Source organism: Macaca fascicularis, chromosome 6 (assembly GCF_037993035.2).
Source record: "Macaca fascicularis isolate 582-1 chromosome 6, T2T-MFA8v1.1".
Lineage (NCBI taxonomy): Eukaryota > Metazoa > Chordata > Mammalia > Primates > Cercopithecidae > Macaca > Macaca fascicularis.
Window position 1 is genome coordinate 156,122,494 of NC_088380.1, and position 12,812 is coordinate 156,135,305.

General features: G+C 49.2%; 1 protein-coding gene across 8 annotated transcripts in view; it reads left to right on the forward strand.

The window, feature by feature from the left end:
- ABLIM3 (actin binding LIM protein family member 3) overlaps nt 1–12,812 on the forward strand; it is a 119,561-nt gene that overhangs the window by 100,433 nt on the left and 6,316 nt on the right. For 5 of the 8 annotated variants that reach the window (XM_065546947.2, XM_065546948.2, XM_065546950.2 and 2 more), the window contains 6 exons: nt 1,452–1,499; nt 3,817–3,951; nt 5,711–5,775; nt 7,038–7,185; nt 8,879–8,908; nt 9,060–9,569. In XM_065546947.2, the coding sequence (XP_065403019.1) occupies nt 1,452–1,499; nt 3,817–3,951; nt 5,711–5,775; nt 7,038–7,185; nt 8,879–8,908; nt 9,060–9,313 (680 nt within the window). In that variant the 3' untranslated portion in view covers nt 9,314–9,569. Of the gene's footprint in view, nt 1–1,451; nt 1,500–3,816; nt 3,952–5,710; nt 5,776–7,037; nt 7,186–8,878; nt 8,909–9,059; nt 9,570–10,421; nt 10,483–11,262; nt 11,271–11,818; nt 11,900–12,812 lie in introns of those variants that run through there. The other 3 variants (XM_005558207.4, XM_065546949.2, XM_073994554.1) reach the window with 3 other exon arrangements.

The following is a 12,812-nucleotide window of genomic DNA, read 5'->3' on the forward strand; positions in this document are numbered from 1 at the left end:
ATACCGCGAATGCCTGAGGGCTGTGAGGGCCGCAGCAGGAGCACACAGTGGTGAAGGCCACATGCTTTGGCTTCAAAGCTCTTGGGATGGAATCCGATGCAGCTGCTTATAAGCTCATGACTGTGGGCCAGTTACTTGGCTTCCCAAGCCGCTATTATTCCTTCTGTACAGCCAAGCACTGTTCTGGGCCCAGAGGTCGCAACTGTGTTCCACCCAGCCCAGATCCTGCCTTCATGGTATTTGGTATTTTATGTACTAATGTAGGAAGAGAGATAAAAAATGAGTAAACAAATATGTAGAGGATAATTTCAGGTAGCAATAGGTGCCATAAACATAAATAAAACAGGCGATCCTGAGATATGATGGGGCTGAGAGAGGCCAGGCTAGATGGGGCAGTCAGGAAGAGCTTCTTGGAGGAGGTAATATTAAAGCTGAAAGATGAGAAGGGGCCCGGCCTGGTGGCTCATGCCTGTAATCCCAGCACTTTGGGAGGCCTAGGCGTGTGGGTCATGAGGTCAGGAGTTCGAGACCAACCTGTCCAACATGGTGAAACGCCATCTCTACTAAAAATACAAAAACTACTTGGGCGTGGTGGCACGTACCTGTAATCCCAGCTACTCAGGAGGCTGAGGCAGGAAAATTGCTTGACCCTGGGAGGTGGAGGTTGCAGTGAGCCAAGATCATGGCACTGCACTCCAGCCTGGGTGACAGAGCGAGACTCTGTCTCAAAAAAAAAAAAAAAAAAAAAAAAAACGATGAGGAGCCAGCCTGTGAAGAAGCCCAGGAAAGATATCCCAGGCAGAGGGAACAGCACTATCATGTCATGTGACCGCAGGTCATGAGAGGAATTGAGAGGAAGACAGGGGCTAGATGACCGAGTGGCTGTGGTTTGGACAAGGTCTCCCTCTGAGTCACAGCAGAGCCAGGCCTGGACCTCAGTCTCCTGACACCAAGCTCAGTTTTTCACTCACATTCCCCTCAAGAGTTCATGCTGCTGTTTCATCTACACCTTCCTCAGCTGCCCTAGAGGGGTCCCATCCTGTCTGTCTTCGAGGGAGGGGGAGGGAGGTAAGCTGAAATTCGGCTGCAGCATCCTGGAGATTTTCACATGGAATGAGGTGTGGCCACTAGTGGAGGCAGTGGACACCTTCTTGCATGGGGCTCTGCTGAGCACACATACCCCTGTGCCTGCATGCTCACCCTTCAAGCCCCGGGTCCCCTCCTCAGCACCACTTGGATCCATCCATTCCTCTTCCCGCACGTTACTTGGAACCTGTTGGGATGAGGTTGGAAGTTCAACTTTGGAAGAGGAAGTCACCAGGGGAAAAAGATGGTGGCCCCTTGGAAAAAGTTGTTGCCCCTTCTGAGATCAACTGACCAAGTGCTGTCTCCTTTTCTCCTGTCTCTCTCTCTCTCCCCTCCCCACTGTCCCTTCCTGGTCTGTCTGACAGCTGGAGACAGTAACATCTACCGGAAACCCCCGATCTACAAACGGCATGGTATGGTCAGAGGCAGATAGGACTTGGCCACACAAGGAGAAGGGGGAGGTTAACCATCTATGCAAATGGCCCTGCACAGGCCACCAGGAGCCACAAAACCCAAGGCTGCATCTTGGTCCTTCTTGTTGACTGCCCTGTCACCCAGGGTGACATTAGGGAGGAGTTTGGTGTCATTTCAAAAGAACAAAGTCCTCATGTCCCCTGAGTTCTTTCCCACCACCTTTGCAATCTCCCCCTTACCTGCTGTCTGGCATCCTAAGTTCCATAATTGGTAAAACCTTTGTAAAATGCACATACCCCTGGGAGAGACACACTCCAAGGCAATCATACTCAAAGTGTTCATTAGAATAACATGGGATGCATACAGATTCCTGGGCCCCACCCCAGGCTTACTGAATTTGAATTTCGTATTTGTCACAGTTTCTCCAAGTGATTCTGATGCTCAGCCCAGCTTGGGAACCCCCGCTCTAAGTTGTTCTCAGTCCCAGTCTCCTGAGAGTGGATGGAGACTTGCAGAGGAGATGTAGATGCATAAGAAGCAGAGGGTCACTTCCTTCTTTCATTCATTCCTTGATTTAGTGTTTCTTAAAGAAGGATCTATGTACCATCTGCATCTGACAGACACTTAAAAGGCAGATTGCCTGGCCCCTTCCTTGTCCCAGACTCCCTTAATTATAAATATTGAGGGTGTGAACTAGGAATCTGCACTATAACTGGCTTTGTCCATGATTCCTACCTGCACTTAGTATGAGAACCACCAAGTCATTAATCACTGACACCACCTGTTCATTTTTGCAAAAAGTACTTACTAAGCCTCGATTGAACGAGCACATCCCTTCCATTGAAGCTGCAGAGGAGCAGCTGCCACCCTATGCACCTGCACTTGCTTAAGGGTCTACCTGGATAGCAAAGCAAGGCCCAGAATCGGTGGAGCTTGGAGATGAATGAAGCAGTCCTGCACCAGGTTCTGAACTACTTAGCCGGTGGAGTGGACAGTACAAGTTTAAATAGTGGCTCTGGGTGCCTAACATTCTACAGTTTAGACAGACATCCTTGGTTCCAGAGGGGGCTAAGCAGGGCGTCCGAGGTGAGTCTGTGAGCATGTGCACATCTGTACCAGCCTGTGAAGGACGTGCCATGTCCCCTGAGTACCCACAGAAAGAAACCAACCTGACAAAGGTGGTTTGGCTTTTTGCCTAGAAAAGGCCCCCAGGTCGCAAGCTTCTCAGGACTTCGTGGGATTTTCCAGGTGGGCTCTGAGGGGTGGCACTAAAGCAGACTCAAGAGGAGGGTTGCTTGGAAAAGAGGGCAGAGGAAAAAGCTAAATACAATCAGCCAGGAGTGGCTGCCCAGGACCCAAGTCAAAGAGAGAATCTGAAAGCTTTGGAAGCAAATGTAGTTGTGGGGGCTGCATAACCTGGGGCTAGCTGAAGCTGATCCACCACCCTCTGCCACTCTGGCTCCACAGAGCACAGAGCTTGTCCCTAAAGCTTCCTGTAGTTGACCATGAGAAATGGTCATGCAGCCACACACACTTCCCCAGCCCCTCTCTCTGCCCTACCAGCCTGTCACCCACGTTTGGGCCACTAGAAGTCACTGCTCTCTAAGTAGTTGTGACTACAGTGGGTCTTTTTGGTCACCCCTGTCCTGGGCTTACTTCAGGTGGAAGCTTGAAGCTGAATGGCACCTGAGCCAGCAGACCAATTCTGACACTTACAGATGAGGAAACCAAGGCAGAGATGGTAGGGCCTGCCCAGTGTTACAGCTGAGTAAAGTGGCAGAGCTGGGACCAGAATCCAGCTTTGCTGACTCCCTGTCTAGCACTCCTTCCTTCAGGCCATGTAGTTCCTGAGCAGAATAGGCCATCTCAGGTTGTGAGGAATCATGGCGTTCGAATTTATAACAAGGCAGGCTTCTAAAGGGCTAGGAAGGTAAGGCTTGGGGCTCACCTGGGACCTGTCGAGTCTTATTTGAGGAGCCATACCCTTAGAGTTCATTCTGGAACAGACCTGGAAATCCATGGAATGTGCTGGAAAGAGCTCTGGGCTGAGTCTGGTCCAGTTCTGGTGCTCACATGCTATGTGGTCTCAAGCAAGCCCCTTCCCCTCTCTGGTGCTCCGATTACTAAATGCAGAATGAGGGTTTGGCCCCAGTGCTTTCCAGCTCTGATGCTCCATGGCCCAGTCCTAACAGAGAGCCCTGACCCTGAAGTGGCCTCACTCCCCTGGGCTGGAGCCTGGTAGAGATAGGAAAAGGGTACACAGTCCCAGCCCGGTCACTCTGCCTTCCTGAAGTGCTCTCCTTGGGTCCTTTGCAGGTGATTTGTCTACAGCAACCAAGAGCAAAACAAGTGAAGACATCAGCCAGACCTCCAAGTACAGTCCCGCCTACTCACCAGACCCCTACTATGCTTCGGAGTCTGAGTACTGGACCTACCACGGGTCCCCCAAAGGTAGCACCCCCATAGGAGCTTAGGGCCAGGGCCCTATCACTTGTGCCAAGGACACGGGTGTTCAGAACAGTTGCCGACTCCTTTATACAATCATTCTGAATAAGAGTGCTTAGAGAGTTTATAACTGAGGGTGTTTATTCATTCAACAAATATATACTAAACACTGGCCATGGACCCTAGCAATACACTGGGGAGCAAAACAGACCAGGTCCCTGCCCTTGTGGAGAAGACATAGGCCCCAGCCATGAGAGGGACGTGATGCACAGAAGGTGGGAGAGCTGATGGCAGGAGCCTGCTGTCCAGCCTGAAGATGACAAAAGCTTCTCGGATGCAGTCACTCAGCTGCCATCAGGAGGGTGGCAAGGATGTAACACAGCAGAGAGTATAGAAATACCTCTGCAAATACCCAAGATGTGAGGAAGGATTCCATTGGAGGAAAGAAAAGGCTGTCCACTTAACCTTGAACTCACAAAGGAAGAGAAGCAGTAGAGATGAGGGAGGAGTTCCCCCGGGGTTTTGAGGGTTGAGGTAAACATTTTGATTGTTATCCTAAACAGTGAGTGGCATGATCACATTGAAAGTAGTGGCACGATCACATTTGTGCTTTTGAGAGACCACTTTGGCTGAGGGTAAAAAATGGTTTGGAGGATGGAGAAAGAGAGGAGGTGGGGAGGTGGAAGGCTTCTGGTAAGGGGGTCTCAGTGGTCCTCAGATACTACCTCACCCAATCATACAATCCAAGCTGTTCCCCTCAAGTATGGAGGGAAATTTTCATCAAGATCCACTCTGATTCAATGTCTTTACTAATTGAATGTGCATTCTGAGCAAAGCTTCATGGAAGCTCAGAGATAACTCTTTGGGGCTGGGCACCGTGCCTCGTGCCCATAATCCCAGCACTTTGGGAGGCCAAGATGGGAAGATCACTTGAGCCCAGGAAATTGAGACCAGCCTGGACAACATGGCACTTCGTCTCTACAAAAAATTTTTTTTTAATTCTCTGGGCGTGATGGTGTATGCCTGTGGTCCCAGCTACATGGGAGGCTGAGGCAGGAGGAATCCTTGAGCCCAGGGGCTTGAGGCTACAACGAGCCATGATCACACCACTGCATCCTAGCCTGGGTGACAGAGTGAGCCCCTGTCTCAAAAATTTAAAAATTTAGCCGGGCGCGGTGGCTCAAGCCTGTAATCCCAGCACTTTGGGAGGCCGAGATGGGCGGATCACGAGGTCAGGAGATCGAGACCATCCTGGCTAACACGGTGAAACCCCGTCTCTACTAAGAAATACAAAAAATAGCCGGGCGAGGTGGCAGCGCCTGTAGTCCCAGCTACTCAGGAGGCTGAGGCCGGAGAATGGCGTGAACCCGGGAGGCGGAGCTTGCAGTGAGCTGAGATCCGGCCACTGCACTCCAGCCTGGGCTACAGAGCGAGACTCCGTCTCAAAAAAAAAAAAATTTAAAAATTTAATAAAAGGATGACTCTTTTGCTACTCTCAAAGAAGTCTTCATCTAGAAAAGAAGGTAAGATACAAATACAACTATAACCAAGTGGGCAGTGATCCGTCCCTATGGGAGATGAGTGTTCACAGACCACAAAGGTAGCAGAGATCACTTTCAGCTGATGTGGGGCTTAGCTTAAATGAGACTGTTTCCATTGAAAAATAAGGTTAAAAAGAAAGAAAAGTGGCTTTTCTTTTTTAAAAAAAATGCCTTAAGCCAGGCCGAGTGGGGTACACATGCTGATTTTAGCTGTCTTTTGACAGTGCCCCGAGCCAGAAGGTTCTCATCTGGAGGAGAGGAGGATGATTTTGACCGCAGCATGCACAAGGTGAGCAGGCCACACCACTGAGTAAGATGCTTAGAGCATATATCACTGAGGATCTTCTCATTTGAGTATATCGCTAAGGATCTTTTCATTTGCAAGTGACAAAAAAACAAATTCAAGTCCACTTATAATAGAAAAAAAAAAAGCATAGCTTTGCATAACTGAAAAATCAAATGATAGCATTAACTTAAAGTATGACTAGATCCAACTGCTCAAAAAAATGCCATAGAAAATTTGTCTTTTCACTTGTGGGGCTTGCCTCTGGATTGGCTTCATAGTCAGGCAAGCTGTTTTCACATAATGGTAAGCAGGTGCTTGCAACCCTTGTTCATTGCTGGTGAAACCCTTGTTCCAGCGACTGTGGAAAACAATTTGGTGGTTCCTCAAAAATTAAATGTAAAATTACCATATGATCCAGCAATTCCACTCCTAGATATATACCCAGAAGAATTAAAAACAGGACTTAAACAAATATATATATATATATACCCATATTTGTGGCAGCACTGTTCACAACAGCTAATATATGGAAATAATCCAAATGTCCATCAGCTCATGAATAGACAAAATATGGTATGTCCATACAATGGAATATTATTCAGCCATGAAAAGAAGTGAAGTAGTGATACATGCCACAATACAGATGAACCTTGAAAACATTATGCTTAATAAAATAAGCCAGACACAAGGTCACATATTGTGTGATTCCATTTCCATGAAATATTCAGACTAGGCAAATCCACAGAGACAGAACATAGATTGGTGGTCCCCAGGCCCCTGGGGGAGAGGGGAATGGGGAGTGAGTGCTTCATGGGTATGGGATCTCCTTTGGGGGAAATAATGGTATTTGGAAACGAGATAGAAGTGGTAGTTGCACAACATTGTGAATGCACTAAATGCCACTGAATCATTTCCTTTAAAATGGTTAATTAGAAGTTATGTAATGTTCACCTCAGTTAAAAAGAAAAAGGTGGCTATCTGCCCATTGTTGAATCAATCACTGTGCCAGGACAATGGGATCCTGTCACTGGCCAGGCTTGCTTTTTTGTGCCCACCACCAGACCCCCACCCAGACCACAGGACAACTTGTGGAAGACAAGATGAGGTTGCAACAGGAAATATGGGTGCCACAAGGTGGGAGGCATGCTGGGAAGGCAAACGTGAGAACAGGCTGCTATAGAGAATGCCATCCTCAGCCTTGCCCAAGCCGGTTGCATCTCAGTGTCCTTTGTTTTCCTTCTATCTTCATCTTCCCCCACCCTCAGCTCCAAAGTGGAATCGGCCGGCTGATTCTGAAGGAAGAGATGAAGGCCCGGTCGAGCTCCTATGCAGACCCCTGGACCCCTCCCCGGAGCTCCACCAGCAGCCGGGAAGCCCTGCACACAGCTGGCTATGAGATGTCCCTCAATGGCTGTAAGCACTGCTCTGGAAGCCCAACAGGGTGGGGACACCTTCCTCCATGACTAGCTGGCAGTGTCAGCTGTTCTCTCTGAGTCAGGCTCCCTTGAGGCACAGCCCATGCATCCTCTCTCTTCTTCCTCACAGCAGCCCTGGGTGGGTGGGGTGCCTGTATCACCCTATGTATACAGCTGGGGAGTGAGGGCACAGATGCCTTTGGTAACTTGCCCAAGATCACTCAATTTATCAGTAATGGAGCTTACTTAATCAGCTTCCTTGCCTATTTTTATAAATTAGGTTCTATTGGAATGTAGCCAGCCCAGTCTCAATCCCCTGGGCTAACAAAAGAATCAGAAGAGGCTGGCCACAAAGGTTAGCCCCAAACCCTGTAATGCCCCCTCTGGAAGCTTCATCGAGGTCTAGAATACGATTTGGAAAGGGGCTGTATGGGACTCCACGTAAGAGCGTGCTCTGCCTGGAGCAGTCACTCCCATTGCTTTGGGGCATCGGAAGCTCTGACTTCCAGTCAGATTCAGTGTAAAGAAAAATGTCTTATAATCATCAGAATGGCTCAAAGATGCAAGGGATGGCCTCCTGAGGTAATGAGTCTACCATCACTTGAAGTTATATAAGCAGGGGCTTTATTCAAACACTTCTTGAAAATCTCATTGCAAGCTCCTCCCTATTCCTGTACACACACACACACACACACACAAACACACACACACACAAACACACACACACACACACACTCTCTCTCTCTCTCTCTCTCTCTCTCTCTCTCTCTCTCTCTCTCTGTCTGCCTCCTCCTTTTCTTACTCCTGTGAGATGCAGTCCTGCCAGGAAATCTCATCTCAGATCAATAATTTATGGATAATAAAATGCATCATTTGTTATACTTCTTGTGCCAGGCATTTGTAGGTATGTTACACTCCTGTAGAGCTGCAATGTAGAGGGATTATTTTCACCCGCTTTATAGATGAGAGAACTCAGGTTAAGCCACTTGCTCCAAGTGAGAACCAGTAAGTGAGTGAGCCAGGATCAGACCCAAGTTGGAGTGGCCCGAAGGCCACAAGCTCTTCCCTCTTCCCCATACTACACCTTGACTCTCAGTGAGATTGAAGATGTTGATGTTGGTGGCAATAATGACACAATCAGTTTTATGGAGTGTTATAGATGCATCAGGCACTATGCTAAGTATCTCACTGTATTGTGTCACATATTCTTCACAGTAATCCTACAAAGGAGACTATCACTCCCCATTTTGCAGATGAGAAAACCGAAGCGTGATTAATTAGATTGTCTGAAGTTAGATATCTACTAATGGCAGAGCCAGAATGAACTGCTGAGCCTGTTTTCCTGCCTGACCACTGAGGGCCGCTGTGTTCAACCCCTGGCTCTGGGGTCTGTGCAGTGCACCAGTGCTGTTTGCAGTTCGACCCTGTTCAACCACATCTGCGCAACAAATATCACAGAGCACGTGCCCTGTGCCAGGTGCCAGGCTAGGAGCTGGACAGGGGAGGGAGATGGGGTGCAAGTGCAACAATTAAAAACTGACCAGTGGGGAAGGAGGGGCTGAAAGAGGCCCCTTTTCCCAGCCAGCCAGGGGGACCAGGTGTGGAAGCCACGTCTCTTTGTCCCCATGAATTGTCTCCACCATGTTTGTCTGTCCTCATGAGCAATGACCTCCAGCTTTTCTCTCCTGCAGCCCCTCGGTCACACTACCTGGCTGACAGTGGTAAGTTCTGCCTGCCCTACCTTCAGCCCATCATGTCCCATGAGGGACAGAGCTGTGTCAGCTGCAGTTCTCCATAGCTCTAATGACCATACAGTGTGGATGTCCCAGCACACTCCTGACCTCAAATGGTCTACCCCATTGTATTTTTCAGATTGTGGGTCTGCATTTGGGGTTCTGGAACTAGGATTGCCATCCCCAAACGATGGTCCCAGAGAGAAAAAAGTGCACATACCTCTTCTACCACCTGGGAGCCTTCCTACCTGGGTTCTGAGCTTGACTTCCATTCCAGGGCCTTTGTCCAGAGCCAGCCTGTGGCCAGGACACAGGGGTCTATCACAGGAAGATAGAGATGTGCAGATCAAGGACAGAAGAGTGTATGAGTGGGTGCCTTGGGCAGGTACCTAGAATTCTGCTAGAGTGAAATGCCCCCAGAGACAGTCAAGTTGCAAATCTGGAGAGCATCAGGAAGAGTTGGTGGCCTCTGGCCTCCACCCCTTCCTGCTAGGTTGGGAGCAATATTGGCTGTTGGTGGCCAGATGACCTCGGGGAGAGGGACTCATGGCTTGAGACTCCTGGTAATTGCTCTAGATCCTTCTTTTCAGATCCTCTCATCTCCAAATCTGCCTCCCTGCCTGCCTACCGAAGAAATGGGCTGCACAGGGTAAGAAGCTGTGCTGGGAGATGCGGGGGGGATGTTGTCCCCAAAATGCTATTAGATCCAACATTAGCTTGTTGTAAGGTGAAATCTGGGCAAAGGTCCTGGGGCTAGTGGTGGGTTAACTGAAATAACCGTATGGCAATGACTTGCTCCCCTCCCTGGCGACCCCTTCATGAAAAGGGGCCCCCATCGGGGGGGCTTGGGAACAACTAGTATTTATTGGGCAATAACTCTGTGCCGGGGACTCAGCTAAACACTTTGCAAGCACTAATTTGTTTTGTCCTTCACAACCCAAGGAGGTGGTTACTATCATTTACCCTACTTTGTGCATGCAGAAAGGCACAGAGAGGTGAGGTGACTTGCCCACACTCTTCAACAAGAAGTGGTGGAGCCAGGATTCAAGCCCAGGCCAGCTGATCCCACAGCCCATCCCCAACTGCTGTGCTCCACTGGCCTCTAACATGGCCTGTATGTTTTCTGAGCTCGCTGAGCACGCTGCTATGGAAAAAGACAAATGATGAGCAGGATAAGGATTGAGAGTTCATAGAAGGAGTGACTTGCAACTTCCAACCAGGTTGTCAGGGCAAATCTCCTAGAAAAAGGGGTATTTGAGCAATGAAAGAAAGCATGAAGTGAAATTCACCAAATAAATGGATATACATTGAGTGCCCAGCATGTGCCAGGACAAAGCACAGGGATGGAGCAGCGAGTTAACTTTCCCTAACTTGAGACAGAGGCTGCTGAGAAGGCCCTATGTCCCACAAGCGCTGGTTCATTTTCTGGAGGTGGGTGAGTGCTTCAGGGAGGCAGAAGTGAGCTTATCTCAGGCCAGCCCTGGTTCTGTCTCTTCTGCAGACGCCCAGCGCAGACCTCTTCCACTACGACAGCATGAACGCAGTCAACTGGGGCATGCGAGGTGAGTGCAGGCCTGCAGGGGGTCTGCAGGGAGAGGGCTTCCGGATGTACCACTCAAAACCGCTGCTTGACCCTCGGCAAATGATGGCTACAGATTCTGTCCCCACGCTGGGCTGTGTCCAACCCTGAGTTCTTACTCTCTTTCACTTCCCACCCTCTCCCTTTACCCCTGCTCTTCCCTCATCCTCTCAAGTCCTGGCCTTGGGTGATCTCCAGGCCACCTGTTCCATCTGGGTTCCCAGAACCATCACAGAGTGCTGCTCTCCTCTCCCTGGACGGTGGAGCAAGGGTTGCCTGCCAGTCCCGGTGGAGGAAGCACTCACAGTCAAATACAAACTGTTCCCAGTAAGAATTCCATGAGCTTTCTGCTCTCTGCCAGTGACGCTTTCACACCAACCTTGACCAGCTCCTATGAACAAACTCAGGCAGCAGGGGCCCACATTAGAACCTCGAAGGATTCCCCACAGAAGACAGAGGATCTTGTCCATGTGTTTCAGATCTCAGATTCTTCTAATTTCTATTCTAAATATCTCTAAGGCCATTTTTTCCTTAGAACTATCTCAAGATCAGCCCAACTCCTATCTTCAGCCTTCCACTGTGCTCATACCATTCTTGATTGTCCTTCAGCGTGAATTCAGCAAGGACAAGGTCTCTGGTGGTCAGGAGAAAGAGACAATAGAGGCCAGACCCCCTGAGAGAGTAAGACAGAGGCCCGTGTGGTGATGCAAAGCAAAGACTGATGGGCTCCATTCTGTGTGTGTGTCTCTTTTTCTCTCTGCAGAGTACAAGGTAAAGGATGTGCATAGACCCTGGGAGTCTCCAGGATTCTTGGAGCTGCTACACTGGGGATCACCAGGAGGATGACAGCACTGTCTATGTAGGGAAGGGAACAGAGATAAATAACCCCAGGGGTCCTTTCAAGACCAACATTTCCTGTCCCTCCTTGGCCCACTTTTCCTGAATCCTGCCCTAGGTCTCTTGCCTACTGAAATCAGATACTCTCCCTGGGCCTTAGAGACACTCTGGTGACTTGCCAGTCGCCAAATATTAGACACTTACATTCGGTAGGTCATGTGCCCATATTATACCATGGGCACATGGCAAATACCTCCAAGCTTATTCCTAGCAGTATTAGGAGACTCTCTGGGGCCTTGCCTTTTGAGAGAAGGTATTTTAAGGCTGCTGGGAAACCCCAACAAGGGCAGATCCAGCCCTTCCTCCAGACTTAATTTCTGGCCCTTTCTGGATAGAACAGAGAGCCCAGACACAAAATATACCTGAAAGGAACAAGCCTACCACCCTCACCCAAGCTGGAGACCACCTCCCTTTCTCCTTAGATCTACCCTTATGAACTGCTGCTGGTGACTACAAGAGGAAGAAACCGTCTGCCCAAGGATGTAGACAGGACCCGTTTAGAGGTAAGTCTAAAAAACTGAGCAGGAGCTCTTGGGTTCGAAGAAATTTTGGAAGTTGCTTGGTCTAATCCAGCTCAAGAGGGCTGGGTGGAAGAGTGGCTTTAAGATCACACAGCTTTTTGAAAAAGCAGGGATTGAACCAATTTCCTCAGCCCAAAACTTCCCCATGCTGTTCCCCAAAACTGCCCCATGCTGTTCCCCCAAAGCTGCCCCATGCTGTTCTTTGCTGCCTCCTCTTCAATTCAGTTAGTGTCTGTGGTGCACAGAGACAGTAAGTCCTCCACTAGGGCCGATGCTTCTGCAGAACTGCAGAAGAGCTAGATTTGCTCCCTGCCCCCAAGGGCCTGCAGTCTCAGGATTGTGCATAAAACTTGTGCTTGTGATGGGGGACAGAGGGAGGCAGCACTATGTAGAAGGAAAAAATGCATAAGTAAGTCTTGAATCAAACTCCCTAGGTTCAAACTCTGATTCTGCCATCACTAGGCGGGCAGCTTTAACCAAGCGACAACCTCGCTGCAACTTGGTTTTCTCCTCTGTAAAGTAAGAGTGATTGGTGTGCTTCCCTCACGCTGCCAAGAGAAGTGAGTGAGCCAATACCCATAAAGCCCTTAGCATAGAGTCTGGCAACATACTGAGTATGAAGTGCCCAATGAACATTAGATTACTGTTGTCCAGGGAAGACCACTAAGGCCTGAGGCAGTCAACACAGGTTTGCAGAAAAAGTCACGTCTTACATGGCAGCAGGCAAGAGAGATTGTGCAGGGGAACTCCCCATTATAAAACCATCAGATCTCATGAGACTTATTCACTACCAGGAGAACAGTATATGGAAAACTGCCCCCAAGATTCAATTATCTCCACCTGGCCCCATCCTTGACATGTGGGGATTATTACAATTCAAGGTGAGATTTGGGTG